This window comes from Amblyomma maculatum, chromosome 1 (genome assembly GCF_055883805.1).
Source record: "Amblyomma maculatum isolate TAMU_Amacu chromosome 1, ASM5588380v1, whole genome shotgun sequence".
Classification (NCBI taxonomy): Eukaryota; Metazoa; Arthropoda; class Arachnida; order Ixodida; family Ixodidae; genus Amblyomma; species Amblyomma maculatum.
This window is the reverse complement of record NC_139344.1, coordinates 366,193,734-366,214,940: the sequence shown is the minus strand read 5'-3', so window position 1 is coordinate 366,214,940 and position 21,207 is coordinate 366,193,734. Positions and strand designations below refer to the sequence as shown.

The window sequence follows — 21,207 nt, the reverse complement described above, 5'->3', positions numbered from 1 at the left end:
TAATTATGGTAATGACGTTTCTCTGCAAGAGTTCTTTACAGTGTACTTTTTGCAATTGTCAGTGGTAGATTAATATTATAAATTTGCATTTCTTGGATATGATAGTGCTTGATTTGTGCTATATCTTTTCAAGATCTTTTCAGTTCAACCTTAATCTCGTGACATATTTTGGCAAGGTTACAGTCACTTTACTATAAGTGCTGTTGCCATTGTATTGTTATGATATAACTAGGACAGGCTGAACTTTTAGTGAATTCAACTTCCTCATACCTACGGCATCAAATGCAACACGATGCCGCATTACTTAAAGGGTAGCAACGGTTTTCAAATTTTATGAAATTCGGTAGTTGGAAAGAACGGGTTTTGGCAATCGTGTGCTTACTTTTTCTGAATTTTGTCGATAAGAAAACAGAAATCGCTTGTTAAAACCGCGCCGCAGTCACGCCCTTGTTGTCCGGGAGCGGCGGGAGTGGGGCGCTGAAGCTGGGCAACAGGCGGATGTGATGTCAATCATGGAATGCCAGCCGTCCGGTTCGGCCGACTGTGCGCAAAACATACTTACTTTGCTCCATCTCACGCTTTGGTGAGCAACGGAGCAGTGCTATCTTCTGCTGGTGCCGTTCGTTTTCTCCAGTTCTATCGTTCTGTGTTGAAGGTTCCGCATGTTCAAAGATTTCACGAGGTCAACCAGCAAATGTGCAGCTGTTGCGCAGTGGCGAGCCGCGCTCTTCGGCACCCTCCGGCTAGTCGACTAGTGAGCCTCTTTTGTCCAGTTGCAAAATGAACGTCATTCGACGAAAATTATTTTTCTCGTGTCATTAGAAAACAAACATTCTTGTGTGTGCTTGAAGCAACTAGTGGCTATCAGCACGGCTTTCCGTTGTGCAAATATGGGTGGTCGTGGGCCTCTGTCCTGGAAAGGGGAAAAAAAAATTCTCCTTTGGGATCAGCTGTGTTTTGTACTGATGATTTTCATGCCAATGACGAGAATCGAATTTTGGCAACGATTGCGGCCACTTGGGATTCCAATTAAATCAACGCAATCCGGTGCTTCTTTGTTATTGTTCCTGCACCTAATTAGGTTAATACCACTGTTGCACGACTGGCTTCACCATCGTTACACTTCACCAAGGATACCGAACTTGAAATGCGATTCACGGTTCACTGTTGCTAGGCAGCTCGTCGCCGCTCTCGGCTACAATGATTACCAATTAGCTACAGCAAACAAAATGCAAGATCGGTAGAACAAAGCTTCATTTGCAATAGTCATTTATAGTGCAGTGTCTGGAATGCCGTACTGCTCGCGCGGCAACGGCGCGCCCAAGCATCGTCCGAAGAAAGCAGCACTGCCTCCACACGCCGCGCCGGCCACGCCTCCACAAGCTGTCCCTGGAGGCGCTAATGTCAAGAAAGAGCGCACAAATTTATTCTAAATAATGAGCCCAGAGATAATGGAATGTCAAAAGTTAACCCTCATTGATGATCGCTGGCCCGTACCGAGATGCTGGTTGGATAACTGTGACACAAGCAAGTTTCTCCTCACAGCTGTGTAGTGGCAGTCGCCGGTGCGTCGCGGCTCATCTGATTATTTTGTATACATTAGCTCCTCTGCGAAGGTGGCGCCGTAATTAATGATATCTTCATTTTGTTGTGAGACTAAGTGACTTACAGTAGGCAGTTCTATGAGTAGCCCATTTACTGCAGCGCTGCTCAATCCCCAAGCATCTACTATGGCGCTGATGCGAAATATTATAGGCTTAGCAATGACCAGGGAGTGCTCTCGGCCAGAGCACCTGTCCGCCACACTTGCTTCCCGCACCATTCTGGTAAGCTCGCTTCATATGGTGCTGCAGATGCTGTGAACTTGACTGATTTCATGATGCGGCTAAAGCTGGACCATTTTCGTCGGTACATTGAACAGCGCACCGCACCAACTACCTAAGCTGTAAAGCCTAGATAAGCAGCAACTGGAGTATTCGCTGTGAGATCGACCTAGAGGTGGCACCACCATCACTCCGGTAGCGTGGATCGGCAGCCGGCGGCGCTCGCAGAAACGCACGCTCCATAGGTCTGCTTCTGAGGTTACGGCGGGTTTTTTGCCGATGAAAACATGTCTTCTGCAGTATTTCTGCAATATTGCAGAAAAAAATCCAAGGATTTCGCCAATGCAGCAGAAGAAGAGCGGATTTTAGGAAAACAAAGCACGCAACCACCAGTCTTCTAGATTTACTTTGCATGTTTCTTGCTCTGTACCGCGCTCACGTGCCTAATGCTTGGGCCTGCCTAATGACAGCTTTGCTTTTCTTATCGACTTTTAAACAGTTTGCGCGTGTCTCATGCGAGTGAGACCGACGAATTTAGTGTCAAGCCCACGCAGATACAATGTTCGTGCTCTGACCTGCAGTAATTTAGATTGAATCGAGAAGCCTGGTTCATTATATTGTACTTGACTCGAGGATTAAGCAGGTTAAATGTAGCACTGGCAGTGCACTGCATGACGAGTTGCTTTAGACTGAGTGAGTGCACATCAACTCTGGCCCAGACAACCACGCACAAGTATTCCCCAAAAATGAGGTCACGCCGCACAGGAAAGCTGATTGTTCACGTGTACAGCACTGAATGGATTGAATTTGCCGAGATGCTTTTTGCGGCCACTGTCATAGAATGTGATAGTGTATTAAGCATGTGCCACTAACTGTAAATTATTTCCTGAAACCGAGGAAAGTATAAGGGATTTCTGATGTGCGTGATGTTAATATATAGCGGTAAATTAGTAGTGTAAATATTTTGTTTTGTAGTGCGAGTAAATTTCACCGTGTGAGAGAACTTTTGCACACTTGACAGCATTTACAATGATCAGCGATTAATTTTCAGTAACATTAAAGTGCAAGCTACGAGTTACTCGCTGCGAAGACATCGTTATAAACTGCGCATGGGCACTGTCATGTTCTGGGAAGCAATTTTACAGGCTGAAAATTTCTTTATCACTAATTATTTAGCAGTGACTAAATCTTATATGCGAAGTAAATTATTAGGGTTGCTTCCAATACAGATGCCAGATATAAAACTATTCCGAAAGAAATGGTCATCTTATCATGCGACTATAAAAATGTATTTATTCCCGAACTAAACACTGATATTTAAGCCCGCATGAAGCTGTTTTACTTCCCTTGTCAGAAATGACGAGTTTTGTTGGAAGACAGCACTTGGACGAAAAGGGATTCTAATAATTATAATAGGCTACCAGTAAAGTACAGTGATCTAGGTGTATTATGTAATATTTAGGGTAACAATTAGGTGCAGAGAATATGTTTCCCAAACATTCGAGCATTTCTCTAAAGCAAAATGTGCTCACTAAAACTTTTACGGATGCACGGAAGCCTTCAACAACAAAAAAAAAAAAAAAAAAAGAGAGAGAGAAAAGAAACGCATATTGGCCCGAGTTTAACGCATGAAATTTAAGCGCATCGGCTATGACGGATGATTGCAGAGGCTGGGTTTGGTGTAGTTTTTTTTTTTTTTTTTTTTTTTTTTTTTTTTATTAACACCCCATTTACCACGTGGGATTGTTTATTGTACAGTCAAATCCCACAGCAGGGGAACGCCTTTCGAAACGGTTGTGAATCCCCCGTTCTCAAAATCAGCAGTCGAGTGCCCTTGCCATTGAGACACCGCGACAGAGGTTTAAAAGAAAAAAAAAAAAAAAAGTACTCACACAACTCTATCGTGCATACAGACGGCATAGAAGGCATAGAGTGGTCTGTTCAAACTAAATTCTGCTATATGAAGCAGTCTGCGGTGGCATATGTTTTAGTAGCTGTGGTATTCCAAACAGAAACGGGAATATGCGATTTCTGAGCGTTTTCATAACTTTTATTGACGGCAACGACCTGTTTTGCTTTTACACGGCGGTAACGACAGTACCACTTCGTTTGAGACATTGCATGTCAAAGGATCTCAAGTGCCGAAGACCGCGATGGATGATGTCCTTATCCAAGCATGACATGCTCGATACGGACACGTATATTTTTTTTTTAATGAAGTGTTGGGTTATAGACTGCACATATTTATTTTGCAAGAGGCATATAGGTAAGCGAAAGCTCACAGGAACTGCGAAACAAACAAAAACACTCCTGTACACGCCGAATACGCGCGCGTAAATCACTGCGGGCTGGCACGCGACGCGAAAACGCATCCACACTGAGTAGGTTTTGCTGCTGAGCCGCAAGGTGGCGACTCTACTCGATCTCGAGGCCAATACGCGTGCATTTGTCGTTGCGCTGTTGGGCTATACTCTAAGGTTGTATAAACATGCCATGGACTTGCATTGCACCCTATACAATGCCTATTCCATTTTTGAAACGTGGTTTGTTGTGTAAAGGGCTGTTGTTAAAGCGGGCCAGCTCGTGCGCTTTTTGTACTCGGGGGCCGATTTCTGACTCGCGCAAATGTGCCGACTTCGCTTTTGACAGCGTCTTTCGTAGCGCCGTTTTGTGCTGCTGTTGGTTGCCCGAACATGTACAGTAAGTGTCCAAGGTGTTTTACATTGTTCAATTAATCAATAACATTTTAAATCGAGCTGTCAAGTCACCTGAAGTAACGCGCACACAGGAGCTCTGCTGGCCTGGCAGCCTTATAATGGCATCATGATGGACTTGGCTAATTGCGGACAACAGGGGCGTTTGTTCGGAGGGCGGAGCCGCTGGGGCTCGTTTTCTTGTAAAAACTCCCGTTTGCATTCATTTTTGCCATTTTTAAGTATGGTAGTCTTGTTCAGTAGACAAAAACTATAAAATGCCACACAAAACTCATTTTTATGAAAAATGTTTGAGCTTACTTTAAGCAGCTTTTCAGCATTGGTGTTCTGTAGCAGTAAAAACTGGTCTCTAGGAAGGGACAGCAAGGCACCCTCAGGCAAAGAATGGAAGAGGGTCATTACGATTTAATCCTTTGGAATTTGTGACGTAACGAGACTACGCATCATGGCCAAATTGCAGGCAACACCAACTCTGGCTTCTTTTCCTAGATGGAACGGTGAGATCGGAATCCAACCTTCCAGGACCTTTGGATCCCGATTTTTTTTTTCTCGAAAAGTCTGCCACAAGGTGCATTTAGATGCACTGCCACTAGGCCACGCAGGCTTGTTTCTGTGGCTAATTTAAAGTGGGGCTTAATGTCTGTGTCACTCCTAGCGTCTTGGTGGCACACATGGCCCTCCTCATGAGCAGCCTTCTGGTATGTTTTAAAAAATGTGGTAGTATTTTTCAAGGTACAGTGATGCCTTTTGCTAAGAGGGGAGTAGAAGACCTTTCCTTTGTCCTGCAGTGGAATCAGTTAGGGTAGTTATAAAAATGATTACAACGAATGGCAGTCACAGGCCTATGTCATATGCTCTGCCAGAGCCAGCAGTCCCAGTCTTCAACTTGGAACTGGGCAGCGCAACCATCATGCAGGGCTGGGTCTCTCGCTGCTGGTGGACGTGATCAGGCTGTCGCGGCCGACGGATGTCGTGCAGCTGCTCACCGGTGAAGGCACCACTGACCTGCCGCCATTGGACAACGACTTGATTCACTCTGCCTGCGGCTGGACGACATCACGGGATGGTACAAACCGGCCTCTGACGGGTGTCACATACCATCCACTGCCCGGCTCCACCTGCCGCGGAAGGTGCGTTGGAAGGAGTGCATTGCCACCTTGTTTGTTTGCCTTGTGTTGAATGGACTGTACGTGTAGAATATTACTAGGGGCTGCACAAATATTCTTAGGTTTAGACTATTGAATAGGCTCGTACAAATATTCGAGCGTTTCGAATGTTGAAGCAAATGATGTGGTATTCGATTTTGGCTTTGAATCGAATATCAGTATTCGGAATTGCGAAGTGTTTCGAAGTTTGAGTCTGTTGAATTATGCACCTTGAACTAGGGCTACGAAAAAATTGTAATTATTAAATACACTGAAAGTGGCAAGCAGCGACATGCAGAGTCACGCTACGAGTGCTTGAAACTCGACTTTTACTCTTTGACCGTAATCAAACATGAGGATCCGGGTGCTTTATACAATATCAGTCCATCATGGTAGCACTAGACTGATGTCCTAAGACATAGACTGCAAGTTTGGGAAATGTGATTGAAACTAGTTATCAGTGCATCTTCTACGTAAACAACTTGTGGAGTTCGTCGTGGTACCATTGCACTGCGGCTCAGGTAGGTTAGGCTCCTAGAGCACGCTTGCCCAAAATTAGAAACCCGTCTCCGGATTGTCACTTGTCATGGTTTCCAGCCATTCCCGAATCACAGAAGCTCGCTAATCTCCTCAAATATTTGCACAGCATTCACAAGCATGCCGAGGAGAGTACGGCAAGCGAAAACAACAGCGGAAAACCAAAAAACAACTCCCTGGTCGCAGCTATATTGGTGACACCAATATTGATGCATTTAAGGCCCACTTGGCTGAAGGCCTTTTGTATAACATACTTATGAAATTATAATTGCATATAGATCAATTATTGCTTTTTTGTGCTCGTTGCTTTTTAAAATGTGTTAGAACACTTATTTCGGCGAATAGGCTATCCTCCGCGCCATTACTAAAGTCGCTTGAGCATTTGCGCATCATCATTATCATCAGTCTCCAACATAGTCGGGCGGTTATCACTGTGGGATCATTTCTTTGTTATCACTGTGGGATCAAGTATTGGTTCCTTTGCGTCGTGTTTATTTTCCCACCTTTTTGAAATGAGCGCAAACATGACTAAACCATGGTTGAGCCACCTTCAAAGCTGTGCCTTAGAGCGATCTGGGATTTTTACAAGCGTGGACCGAAAGACGCGAAGTGTCGCGTGTGCAGAATGAACCTGAAGGCTTCGACTCACTACCATGACTCTGGTAAAGTGCTTAAAGCATCACCCAGAACAACTCGAGCGGTTTTAAAACATGTGCAGTGCCCAGAGTGACAAAAAAGGCAAGTGATGTGAAGAAGCTTGAAGCAAGTGTTCCGGTACCCGAACCTTTCAGGGCTGTGCTCAGAAACGATAGCACACGAACCAAGTTGCTGACAAGAAAACGGCACTGTTCCTTGCTACAGGCCTTCATCCTTACTCGGTTGTAGAAACGCCAGGGTTCATTGCAATGATACAGGTTGCTGCTCCAGAATACCATCTACCGTCCAGGACTATGTTTTCCCGGAATGTTGTGCCGGAACTATACTCTAAAGGGCCTGTCACACTAGCACAACACGACGCTGATTCAGTCTGCTGACACTGTCTTCCTGATGTCTGCATCTATGTCACACTGCGCTGACGGAAAGAGTCTGCCAGTTGGTGTCGGCGCCGCGTCGCTCGCAAGTTGGCTGTTGGCCGACAGTTGCCAAACTGCATAGTATGCAAAATTGCCACGGTCTTGGCCTTCTCATTCTCACTTCTTTTGTCATTGTATTGTTCTTTTTCTTAACTCTTTTATTTTTTTTCTGCCACGCGAAGTTCTCCTTTCTATAGGTACTTCCTTTTTGTATTTTATTTGGTTTAATCTCATAATTGTTCAGTACCATAGGGAGGGAAGCTTTATTTTTAATTCTTTTTCATACATTTGACCATACCAAAACATTTGCCTCGCCTGTTGGGATTATGGGCAGAGACTGAATACTGTCCAGTATTTCACAGAGTTACTCGTTACAACGGACAGCTGGACGTCGAGGGCAAGAGACAGCTATTTCGCTGATGTGCCACATGCTGGATGCAGACTTCGGACCGCACGATTTCAACCTTTCCTGCAAGCACATGCCTCAAGGCCACACGGCGGAGAACTTGAAAAGTGCTCTGCTAGAGATTGCTGCTAAAGGGGAGCTGCCGTCAGATAATCCGGTTTATGTTATCACCGACCATGAATGTAATTTCGTTTCAGGACACCGTGGCTTGGGCTTCAGTGCTTTCCACATACACTGCAATTGTGTATCAATGACTCCAAGAAGCCAAAACCCCACTTTGAGGTGCTTTGCACCAAGGTGCAAGCAGTTGTCGGACATTACAAGAGGAGTGCTGTAGCTAGAACGCGCCTCAAGGATATACAAGCCAGCATGGGAACAGAACCCCTGGAGGTCATTCAAGACATTCCCACACGGTGGCAGAGAGTATATAAAAGGATGGCAAGGCTCCTGAAGCTGCGCCCAGCAGTTTTCTTGGACTTATCCAAACAAGACACGATTGATAATTTGTCATCAACCGAGTGGCTCCTAATGACCGCAGTGACATCAGTATTTAAATCTGTAAAAGCCACTAGAGAGAGCTGCTTAGAGAAGCACCGGACCCTCTCGCAAGTTGTGCCGCTAGTGCACTGCATGCAACTTCTTCTGACACAGAAGCAGCACGGTGGTGGCAACGATGCCATATTTGCGGGAAACCTGCTCCAGAACATGAAAACCCGTTTTGTGGATATAAAAATACAAATCCCACATGTTTTGAGCATGGTCTTGGATCCCCAATTCAAGCCAGTGTGCTAGTCTTTCTAGTGAGGCACAGTGGCTGAAGAATTGGGTGTGTTCGGCAGTAGAGAAAAAGTCTTCCATTGGATTAAGACGTGGAGTCCAGCATTACTGCATTGGCATCAACTGCCAACAGTGATGTATGGAGTATGTTTGGAGCTTTGGCCTCGATCAGCGCTGTGAACACTGCATCAAGATGACCACTGCAAGAGCTGGAAGACTACCTGCACTCACCTTGAACGGAAAACCCGTACCGCTGGTGGACAGCCACTAGGAAGGAAACTTATCCACTGTTGGCAGAGGTTTTCTAAACTGTAATTTGGGATACTAGCAACACAGGTGTCCAGCAAATTTTCTGCATCTGAAAATGTCACCAGGAGGAGGGCACTCCTGCTTCCTGAACATATGGGACAGTTGGTATTTTTTATAGCAACATGAAGTGAGCACTTTGGCCAAGGAGCATGCATGCAGGAGTCTCAAAAAAGGTTCCAGACTATTTTAGATCCTTCTACTAGTTGTGCTTTTCTTTCAGTTTAGTTACTTTGTGAATTCTGAAAAACTACGGGTTCCAGTATGAATTACATACTATACATTTTTTTTTTTTTACAACTGTGTTTGCGTTTGCAAACTATTCACTTCGCTTCGATTAGAAAATATTCAAGCAGAATAACTATTTGCGTCGTATTCGCTTAGAACTGGAAAATCACTATTCGCACACGCCTACTATTGAAGCAATGTGACCCAATATATTCAGTTCTCTCTTATGATCGCGGCTGACCGCATGCTTTTGCCGATGATTTATGGGTGGAAGGACAGGCAGAAAAAAAAAAAAAAACTAAGTTTTTTCCCATGCATTGAACCCTCCTCTCAAGCTGAGGTTAATATTTTTTTTAAAGCGTGGGTACATTATTGAGTATATGCGGTGTTTCCAGTTACCGCTTTGTCGTTCCAACTGGCCAGTGACGTCATGGCATGACGTGTCCCGAAACTTCCGCGCTGCGGACTTTGTGTACACACCACAGATAGTATGGGGGTACGCCCCTACACACCATTTCGTTCCGCTCGCAGGTTCCAGACTGCCGGCAAAATAGGCACGTAAAAGGACAAATACAAAATGCGGCCTGTCTCGGCTTAAGTTTTAGTTCTTATCCAATTGTCAAGGTGGCTGCTGATACATGCATGCAATGTGTGAGGGCTTTATTTAATTGAAAGTGCAGCATATAATTACTTTGCTAGATGGCAAAAAAGAAAAAAAATTTTGGTTTTCAATAGGGCAGAGATTAGGAAATTAAAAAAAAAAAAGACGTTACATCGTGATTTTTATTACATTAAGGTTCAATTGAGGGTGGCTTCTCGGCATGCTTGGCGTTGCTGCCACGGCTTTGCCCAAATGTTGCGTCATCTGATCCTCCTGTATCGTGCTCGGCCACACACCTCATGTTACCAAGCTGCGCTGTGCTCTGCCCAACTATGACGTGATGGCTCATACTTTGGAACCATCGCGGCCAACAACAGCGCTCACGGACAGAATAGCATCTAGCGGTGCTAGTAATAGCTTCGCATTAAAAAGCTAAAACGGTGTGCCAATCAGCTTGCGCCACCTGCAGACGCGTGGCGCGCCTCTAGTCGTATCTCATGCTTGCTGCTGCTTGTGTGTATGTTTAGATTAGGACTTATTGAGCACTGCCTGTATGTGCCTCTCCTCCCCCCCTTTCTTTTTGGCATGAATAAATATTCTTCCAGTTTTTCATCTTGTCTTGTTGACAGGTATGGCAGTGAATTTTAATGGCACGACACCTGTTGTAATTTGTTCCAGCTCTGCTTCCCAAAAGCTTTGTCCCCTCTGTGTTCTTCTTCTGTGCTTACCCAGGTCTTGGGCGCGCATCAAACGAGAGGCCATGGTGCTTGCCTACCTGGGACAGCATGTGGGCAGTGGCCTGGAGCGACCCATCCCTGAAGCCTATCACTGGTTATGGAACACCGTGCCCATGAGGTGCATTCAAAATGCAAGCGCATTCATGCGCCTTGGTTAAAGCGAGGGCTTATACCTTATGTCAGTCATGGCAACTGATTCCTTTATCTTTTTCCTCTAGCCAGCGGTACAGTCTTGCGAGTTGGTAATCAGTGCCTGTGTTCACCTCACCTCGTCTCCTTTCCTTTATCTTTATTTGGCAGTTTCTGGTACTTTTTATTCTGAAGCCCTTTTGATTGTCTGCTTTTAGTCTTTTTTTCTATGATACCCATATCACTAGTTGTCATACATGCTTGCGCAGAGTCCCCTGGTCTGCTGTGGTGGTGCACGACTGTGACAATGCTGTCCCCAAGAAGGAACTGCTCCATGCTCTCCGCGGCAGTGTTGTGGCCCTGTGCGTAGTGTCCAATGACAAGGTGAGGGGGGGCCATTACTCTCTGCCTGCGTTACCCACCGCCCTCTTCGATTGTGCTCTTTTTGTTGTTTTTTTGTTTGTTTGCTTAGTACAAATGTCAATGAGCTACAATCCAGCGAGTTCCAGCTTAGGCACAACCGCGATGTTTTTCCACCATTATTGGCTGTGATGGTAAAAGGAGCGGGGTGTAAACGCAGAGGCAGGAAGAAGGGAGAGGTACCTGGTGGAGTTGGCAGAATGCATGTCCTTGTGTTTTTGAAAGCTCTGCTCTCAGGTGCCCTTTCCTGCATTGCACGTCATCACTGGCATGGTTGGCAATGTAACCACCCACCTACCAGCCCTAACACGTAGTAGCAGAGCAGAGCGCTACCTGCCACACAAACAGCTAGCAGGTGGCAGAGTGGAGAGATGGGAATCCCCCTCCTCGCATTTAATAAGTGGAAAGGGTAGAAGATGAGAAGTAGCATGAAGCGTTAAGAAGGAAATTACGGAAGAGGGAAAGGTGGGAGCATTAGGTGGAAAGTGTAGGAGGAAGGTATGATGGTCGCTGGGAGGAGTTGTGCTCAGTTTGTGCCATAGGCTGATGGCTAATAGCGTGGGGAGGCAAGACTCACATGCAGTAGAAAACCAGGCATCAATGTTGTAGTCTGTGCTGCAAGTGAAGAATTACAAGTATGCCTCAGGCGGGTGGGAGTTGGCAGATCATGCGGATTGCGTGCATAGCTTATAGGCATAGATGGTGTAGGTTGTTGCAACCTGAATTTGCAGCTGCCAAATGCAGGCGAGGTAAGAATAACACCCGGGACCCTCGGATCCTGGGTCATACATGCAATTTCTGTGTTGCACACTGATGCTCAGACAGCTTGGTTAAAGCAAGCCTTTGTACAGTAAAACCTCGTTGATACATTAAAAAAAAAACTTGGCAGCGTAATCCGTTCTATGCCTAGGTTATTCGGCTGCATGAATGCATGCGTACTCACCCACATTCTCTTGCATAAGCAGAAGGAGGCACAGAATATTAACGGGCAGGAAAACTTGCATATTGAAAGACTCTTGACTGTATTCCATGCATGTGTGCGTCTGATGAAATGTAGCCTAGGTGCTGGCGTGGAGCTTTGCCAGCTCCAGACAGTGTCAATGATGTTTGACACACTGTGTTGTGCAGAAAGTGGGGTGTGCTGTAATGGCCTAAATATTTCTTCTCGTAATTATGTAACGTGTTTACCTGGTTCCATGGTCGAGTCACTCTTCTGTGACCGCACTGTCTTCGTTCTGTATTTGACATCAAGTTCTCATGTGCTAATGACTTCTGTCAGCTTAGGCTAAAGCTTCCCGCAAAGATTATGCTTGAGAAAATAGTGATGAGGCCAGTTTGTGTGATGAACTAATTGAATCTCTCTCTTCTTTCCGTGCACTGGCACCGCAGCTTTTGGAGACAGAGGACCCAACCTACCCAAAGTTTATTGATGGCTGTGGCCCGTACGAGTGCCTGGGATACGGTGAGTCGGCCAGCTTTGCTCTTGCCAACCGCTGCAGTATAACATGCACTAGCAGCATCAGCTGGTGTAGCAGATTTCAGCCGTGCAGTTATGCATATGTTGTGAAAGCTTGCATCGCTGGTTCTGTGAACTACTCTAAAAGCTCGCTTAGTGGAACCTCGTTGATACAATTTTCACGGGCATTGCAAATAAAAATGTATTATCCCAAAATTATATTATCCAAACAGGCTCTCAGTTCAGTTCAGTTCAGTCGTTCAGTCGTGTTTGACTCTTCGTGACCCTATGGACCATTTCACGCCACGCTTTCCGGTCTCTCACTATCTTCCTAACATCACATAACTTCATCTGCAGTGCCTCGAGGATGCCATCTAACCATCGCGTTCGCTGCCTACCCCTTCTCCGGTGACCGTCAACCTTTCCCAACATCAAATCTTTCTCCAGCGACTCCTCTCTTCTCATCAGATGACCAAAGTAGCTGAGTTTTAACTTTAGAATTTGACCCTCCAATGAGCAGTCAGGGTTTATGGTCGACAATATCGACTGATTTGATCTTCTGGCAGTCCAAGGAACTCTCAAGAGTCTTCGCCAGCACCACAATTCAAATGTGTCAATTCTTCGGCGGTCAGCCTTTTTCACAGTCCAACTCTCGCATCCATACATCACAACTGGAAAGACCATAACACGACTTATACGGATCTTGGTTGGCAGACTAATGTCTCTGCTCTTTACTAGGCGGTCAAGGCTAACCATTGCTCTCTTTCCCAGAAGCAGGCGTCTCCTAATTTCATGGCTGCAGTCTCCTTCCGAGGTAATCTTGGAGCCCAAGAAGAGAAAATCTGTCACAGCTTCCACTTCTTGTCCATTGATGCTCCAGGACTTGATAGGGCAAGACGCCATGATCTTTGTCTTTTTGATGTTCAGTTTAAGCCCAAACTTCTCACTCTCATCTTGTACGCGCATCAGAAGTCTCTTGAGTTCCACTTCACTTTCTGCCATTAAAGTGGTATCATCCGTATATCTAAGGTTGTTGATACGTTTTCCAGCAATCTTCACTCCATATGAAGACTCGTCCAGACCGGCCTTCCTCATGATGCACTCTGCATATAGGTTAAATAGGCAGGGCGACAGTATGCAGCCTTGCCTCACTCCTTTCTCAATCGGAAACCAATCGGTAAGACCATGCCCAGTTCTGACTGTGGCCTCTTGTCCTTCATACAGGTTCCTGAGGAGACAGGAACCTGTATGAAGGACAGGCTCTAAAAGACTGCAAATACATATATACTTGGCACAAAACTTGCTTTTATTAAAGTGCTTTACAATAATCTGTCACTTTGCACTGGACTTTTTGTTTTTCGATGTCCTGCAGCAAGCTTTTTGAAACTAGTGGAAGCGAGTTGCAGTTTCATCACTTGCTCCCACACGTTTTTAAATGTACAGTGAAATCTCGTTAGTACGAACACCACATTAACAAATTTTTCAAATTAATGAATTCTTTAATAATCCCCGGCAGATTTGCTATGTTTTCAATGTAAAAATATTTCAGAATTACAAATTTTAAAATGGCGTATATTTCAGAATAACGAACATATTTTATTTCTTCTTCTATAATTTTGAAACATCAGTATTAAGAATTGAAAGTTAACAGCGCCGCAGCTTGCAACTCTCGGCTGAAACAGAAATCGCCGTTTCTGTGTGTATGGTCCGTGGGCTGTAGCTATCATCATCAGCACATCTAGTACCAGCTCCTAACGCCACCACAAAGCTATGGTTTATTACGCAGTAGCCCCCTGTGTTTTCTTGTGTGTCGTACGCGGGTCGGTAGTTTGTGCGTTCGAGCGTGCTGGAAGATTTTTTTTTTATGCCGCGGATTAACTTATTGCGAAGTTTGGAAGTTTGTGCGAGTGCGATGATATTAGCCAGCGAAGTGCCAAGAAGATATAAACGCAGCCGCTTTCATGGCAAGAAATGGACGCAGGAAAAAAGCGATTCGGCCTCTACAGGCAGGTAGCATTGCCCCATCGACTGCCGCAATCATTTTGAAAGACCGAGACAAGATTTTCAAACTTCAGGGAGCATTGAAGATCGAACTCTTATGCTTTTATTGCTTATATTTTGCACATGGACATGGCTCGGTGCAATCACGCATGCTGAGAGGTGTTCCACAAAGTGGAAGGTGCATGTGCTCTAGTGGTGTACTGTAGTGCATGGTCGTGTTTGCTGCACACGACAGAAGAAAATAATTGATTTCTTCAAATAAATCAGCTTTGGAGTTAGTGCAACATTTTCATTTGAGGTTTTGCTTGTCTACACACATGCCCACTGCCAAGGTACATCATTTACATACGTAGGTTCGACCACTGGCTTATAATCGCAGATTTTTCATTACAACGATATTTCAAAATAACGAATGATTTTTTGCGGTCCCACGGGATTCGTTATATCCAGATTTGACTGTACTTAATTTCCAAACCGACGTCGTGGATCCGGGCGTAGCTTGTTCGTAGGCAGTGAGATGGTGCGATTGACCTTTGCGCCAGAGTCGCGACAGAAATCACGGCAGGAATTGCGGCATGGACGCGTCTGCTCCGCGCCATCCTGCACATGCACGTGGTGAATGTAACACGTTTCACGCTGCGGGCTCTTTTGCTCTGTTTTTGTGTTGGTTCAAGATGTTCTGTCGTCTCCCAGAGAAGAACGGGGGATGTTTGGGCAAAAAGAAAAGGAAAGAGGCTGGAGGCCCGCTTGAATAGTGTATCGAGGGAAAACCTTTGGAAAAAGCTAAACTCTATTCTATCCATCCTATTCAAAGGAATCTGCAGTCCAGCTGATGACCACACGATCATGTGTGGAATGGCTTCAATCGATAAAACCGCTGCACGGTACCGAGAGGTCCATGTTGCGCATGCCTACCACAAGAGTTTGCCTCTCTCAGAATCCTGTTTTGCTTGCAAATACACTACTTTGTGCCTGTGTCACAGTGTCCTCTGATACCATACCTCCAATGGCGTTGTCTTGAGCAAGGGTTTAGCTTCAGACATATCATACTTGTATTTCGATTGGATCCCTTTCTTTTTGTTTTTCACATAATTTAATTTACACCCTAACATTACTCTGTGTTCATCAAAATATTTTTTCACTTGCTGTTTTCAACCCCGCCGGAGTGGCGCAGTGGTTACGGCGCTCGACTACTGCTCCCAAGGATGCGGGATCGAATCCCGGCCTCGGCGGCAGCTTTTCGGTGGAGGTGAACAGCAAGGCGCCCGTGTGCTGTGCCATGTCAGCGCACGTTAAAGAACCCCAGGTGGTCGAAATTTCCGGAGTCCTCCACTACAGCGTCTCTCATAGCCTGAGCCACTCTGGGACGTTAAACCCCACAAATCAAATCAAATCACTTGCTGTTTTCTTGTTTTAAAGACTGTCTAAGCAATGGCGTTTGGGTTTGAGGTTCTAGATTTTTCTTTTTCTCACTGCGATCGGAACAAACATCTTAACTTGCCGGTTACAGAGAAAAAGGGAAAATTTCTTAACAACTCTTTTGTGTTATGTATGGTCTACAGGACCTTACATTTTTGCAAAATCACATTTTTTTTTTTTCTGCTGCAAAGCTGCAAAGTTCGTTACAAAAACGCCGTTTTTCCCATCACAACAAAATGTGAAGCTGCTGTTACCTACAAGCACCCTAGAGTCAGTTGCGCTGCTAAACGTGTGGAATGCGCCGGTATTTGATGCACCTCTTGCTTCTCCGTGTCACTCTGTGCACCACGTTCATTGGTGCAGGGCTGGTGCGAGCCATTGACCCTTCGGAACGACTCTTCTACATCACCAGCCCCGAGCCGCACGAGCGGCTGTCCAGGGTCAATGCCCTTATCCGCGGCGACCTCCACCTGCCCGAATCTTTGCTCACCACACAGGTATGCCACTGATGGAAGAAAAAAAGAATTCGGCTGCAGGTTGTAGGGCTTTACTGTGTCACCCTTCTGTAGAGCACTCGGAGCAGATCATTCCGAGCAACGTAAGTTGGAATTTCAGAGCAGCTCCTGATGGCAAGCTCTTTAGATCTGCATTGTTTGTGGCATTTATGAAATTGTCTAACAAGGCTTTAATTTCCTACATTTTCTTCGAAGCCAGACGTCTACTCTAAATCACGGAATTCTTAATTTAAATATCAGCAGTGCTTTTAAACATTTTTTTTTTTTCGGAGGTTCACAATCCTATTATTACTACAGCACTATCTATATGTGTTTACCTTTGTTCACTCACGATTGCTTTCTGTGGCTGCCCTCTTTGAGCCAGCTGTTTACCGTAGCTTCTGTGCAGCCTTTAAAATTTGCCTTTCTGCCGCCCCCTGCTATGCTTTCCTTCCCTTGGTGTCCAATCATATTCTTCTATTATTATTCCATTATTATTATTCCAATACTATTTCTGGATGCCTTGGTAAACAGTTTGCCAAGCACGGCTGACATGCTTGGTTCAGGCAAAATAAGCCTGTATTTGGCCATATGAGGAGTGCTTTGTCATCATCATCATCATCAGCCGAACTATACCACCGCGGGGCGAAGGCCTCCCTTCCTCCAATTAACACTGTCCTGTGCTAGCTGCGTCCACTTGACTGCTGCAAGCTTTTTATCCTCATCCACTCACCTTCCTTTCTGCCGCACCCTTGCTATGTTTTCCTTCCCTTGGTGTCCAATTTGGTACCCTTAACAACCGCCGGTTATCATCTCTTCGCACATTTTCAGCCCATGCCCATTTCTTCTTGATTTCCACTAGAATGTCATCAGCGCGAGTTATTTTTCTGACCCGCTCTGTATGCTTCCAATCTTTTAACATTACACCTACCATTTTCCATTTTATAGCTCTTTGCATTGTCCTCAATTTAAGTAGAACCCTTTTCATTAACTTCCACGATTCAGCCCCATGCTCGGTATGTATGCTTGGTATGTGGCATAAAGAGCTCCTGCAACACAGGTCAGTGGCAGACTAAGTGGAAGCTGCGCTGTGCTCATTTCCATGGTGACGGAAGCCTGGCGGCCTGCCACAGCTGCAGTGAATGCAACCTATGTCAGTAACGAGGCAACAGCTTCCACAGATGCAGCAGTGTAGATGGAGACTGCTGTTTACTGAAGGTACCACCAGAAGCAGCTTATTTCTAATGGAAGAAGCACAGCTAGAAGCAAGGCCCCTGCATTTCCAATGTTTCACATAATAATAATATCTTGTTGCCTGACCTGTTACGTTTCAGGCGCAGATGCTACAGTGCAGTTGGGCCCCGTACGTGGCTGGGGCATCACGTGATTTGGACCGCAGCAACACCAACGAGGCAGAGTACACGGCCAATGACACCTCCTAATGCTGAGGAGGCCCCTTCTCTATCACTCAACTTTTTAGTTTGCCAGTAAAGGAAGACAGTTTTTCTTCTCAAACGTTGCTTACTTTTTCATAGCACGCTTGGATCCAGGCTTGGTTCGTGACATCCCCTTTGGGTACTGACCTGTGAGTGTTCGATTGGCAGCGCCGCCAGCAAAATGATGTGCCGTTCATGCTGTAGTGCTGTCCATGGAGATAGACCATGTTTGTGAGAACCCTGTCTACAAACCATATTACAAACAAGTTATTTTTAGTCATTGTGGGGACACTGGGAATAAACTGCTGTTTATTTTATAAATCGTTTGTTTATAACCTGTACATGAAAATTACAGCACTAACACTTAGTGGTTGACAATACGCAGCACATTTTATAGCCAAGTGTTGGCCTGCACCAATAGCTTAGTGTGTTCTGATGACAAGGGCTCTATTTTCATTGAAAGCAGCAGAGTTTAGATAATGTCAAAAATGAGATGGCAGAACTTTTTCTTAAACAGACTGCAGTGACTTGAAGCATGCAGTTGTCTGCACGAATGCCAGAGAATGAGAGTCATGTCGATTATTCGAGAGCACGAGTGGGCTTCGAGAAAGCAAGACAAAATTAATTCACTAAGAAACATGTTTAATTTGTGAGTATTAAAGGAAAATTGAAGGGACACAAGGTCTGCCATTAAGGGCCACTGACATTTTATACAAGCAAGCCCACTGCTCTGATCAGGGGCCGAATTACGGGACTCGATGATGACGCCGTGACGCCTCGGCAAGACAGCAACGCGTGACGAGAATTGCAATCAACCAATGATCACCAGGGTACCACCCTGGGCCGCTTATTTTCACGGCAAGAGGTTTATTTGCACGTCAATAAGCTGTTTGCTAACGTTTTTTTACATATACGTGTGAATAAAATAACCAAAGTTTTATTTTTTCAAGAAGCCGCATTTCAAGTTCAACATCACCAAAAAAAACAAGCAGCTACAGTTTTACAAATAAACTCTCTCATGGGGAACTTTTGTTGCCCCGAGAGCGTGCAGGCAAAGGTATGCAAATACCTATACCTAAAGCGTTGATTCACAATGGAGGAAAATAACTAGGAAACTAACCACTAAGTATGCTGGTCACAAGGATGAAGAAATAAAGAGCGTTAAGCAACAGGTGAAAAACACAGAAGGTAAAAATTGGATAAATTCGATGGAAAAGAAACAGTGTGGATTTGTACTGAAAGAGGAAAAGACAAATCAGGAAGGAAGCTTTCCTTGATAACAAGAGTCTAAATAGCCTAAAACCACGGGCATAGTTAGGTGCGCGACGTCGTCTGTTTTTTTGCCTTCGCGACGCAATCGCAGCATCCCGTGACTCAACTTCTCAAGATGGCGACAAATAGGAGCGGGCGTTTTAGAGCTCTCAATTGTAGAGCGGCCCGTAATACGGCCCTAGATATTGCAAATATAGTCTGCAAAATACTATATAGATGCACGCACCAGAAAGCAGCAAAAATACAAATCAAAGCTCTCTCATGTTTCCTTTATGAAAACCAACCTCTCCGTTCTCTAGGTTTGCCTCTCAAGCCCTGGATATGACGTGCAGATCGAGACATCTGCTAATCCATCTCTTTGAAGGGTGAAGTGTGGGCATACACTACGAATAGTGTCAGCCGCTTGTTACACACTTTTTATTCGCTTCTTGTTTTTGTACGCACATACAACTACACAAAAAAAAGGCTTAATTTCTTGTCCTAGTCCATGGAAACTTCAGTGTGCTGCGCTGCTCATACACTCGCATGGCTCATGAATGCATTAGGTGACATTTTAATTTCGCTGGTTTTCTTCAGAGCTTGGAAAAACGATACGCATGAGGCTTTCTTAATAGGAAATAAATGGAATAAGGTTTTTAGAAGATGCTCTAGAATTTTGCAAATCACATTTACTGTCTTAAGGCAATAGTTTTCAAATTAGAAAAATTATCTTAATTACTATTAGCTCATTACAAGATAAAAAAAATTGTCTGTGGTGCACCAGACGCCTGGCATCTGTATACTAGTAGTTTCTCAGGCCTATCGAAGTGTTATTTTTTAAGCGAAAGTCAGCTTGGGGATGCCCGTTATAGTGCCGCGTATGAATTTGCTTCATGCTGCCTTTGGCGCTGTCATCATTGTTGTGTTGTGATGGTCCAAGAGGTTCACTGTAGACATGTTTCATCAGAGCCTACTCTATACTGTCCCTCATGTACCCATCCTTCAAATGGCACTGAATACTTAGTGTGAAAACACTCATAGGCTCACCACCACCGACCAAGAATGTTGTGCAAGCTTTCCTGTTATTTCGTGAGGTCGTAACCACGTGGCCATGCGCGGGTAATGCAAATTATATAGTCTGGTGTCGCGAAGATGACCTCGGCCCATTTTAAACAAAACTGATGTCCAGCCTAAAGGCCGGTTCACGTGCAAGCGATTGAGCGATCTCGGCGACGAGCGGCAGCAACAGAGCGAGAAATATTGGAGACCTTTAGTTTAGCGCTGCCGCTTACCGCGGCCGCCTACCACGACCACCGACCTTCAGCACAGCACGTGCTGATTGGTCCCCGCGTGCGGCGGCCGCAGGAATTTGACAGAAATGTGGCGCCATCTTTCGCCATCGGGATAATTACGCATGCGTACTCATGGCCTCCGAGATCACCTCCGCGCGCACGTTTCTCTCCGGCCATTCCAATCGGCTGGAGAGAGCGTAAGTTGGAAAAGGGGCGTGGCAGCGTCTTTCGCCGCACCGCGGCGCTCTATGCATCAAGTGTTCCACCACAGCTTGGCGCAAACTATAAAACATGAGTTTCCTCAGCTTGCGCTCGTACCACAGTCGAGCTGCCAGCTTTAAAATGCCACGGGCAATACGGCAGCCAACAATTTCGCTATCGTTAAAGTACTAGTAATATAAGGCCCACATGCGCAAAGTTAGGCAGTGACTACCGGTAGCTGCATGCCTGATTGTAATGATACTAGCCACTTTCTGAACAAAATTACGAGGCAAACACTGTGGGCAATTTAAAAAAAGACATTTCTTTATTTACAAAACTCATGAGGTGGACAAAGAAAAACAATATGGGCAAGCACAATCATGAAGTACACACAAGCATTTCGTTATTTACAAAGTTTAATCACCACATGATGACTACTTGCGTAGTTTTCTATTCGCAAAGATAAAACTCGCCAGACTAAACACGCAGCTCCTACCTTGATCAGCAGTTATTTATTTTTTTTTTTTGGTAAGCTGCTTGATCGATTACTATTTTTCCTGCGTTGATAAGCTGTGGCCTAAGCAACTTTTCTATGATTATCTTCGTTGTTTCAGTGGTGGGGTCTTCCTTGCTGCACAAAGCTAGAAGAAAGCACCTCTCGAAGTAAGCAACATAAGTTAGCGACATGTACGCTACACATAATGTAGCGATGTACGCTCCACTGGAATTTGTTATATTTGCAAGCAAGCGCAGAAGCCTTA

General features: G+C 45.1%; 1 protein-coding gene across 2 annotated transcripts in view; it reads left to right on the top strand.

The window, feature by feature from the left end:
- Positions 1-17,781, top strand: part of LOC146208033 (polynucleotide 5'-hydroxyl-kinase NOL9) — a 51,033-nt gene extending 33,252 nt beyond the window's left edge. For both annotated transcript variants that reach the window (XM_084591719.1, XM_084591717.1), the window contains exons 10-15: positions 5,454-5,667; positions 10,343-10,465; positions 10,746-10,860; positions 12,286-12,358; positions 16,136-16,269; positions 17,601-17,781. In XM_084591719.1, coding sequence (XP_084447845.1) covers positions 5,454-5,667; positions 10,343-10,465; positions 10,746-10,860; positions 12,286-12,358; positions 16,136-16,269; positions 17,601-17,708 — 767 coding nt within the window. In that variant the 3' untranslated portion in view covers positions 17,709-17,781. The remainder of the gene's footprint in view (positions 1-5,453; positions 5,668-10,342; positions 10,466-10,745; positions 10,861-12,285; positions 12,359-16,135; positions 16,270-17,600) is intronic.
- Positions 17,782-21,207: the final 3,426 nt, after the last annotated feature.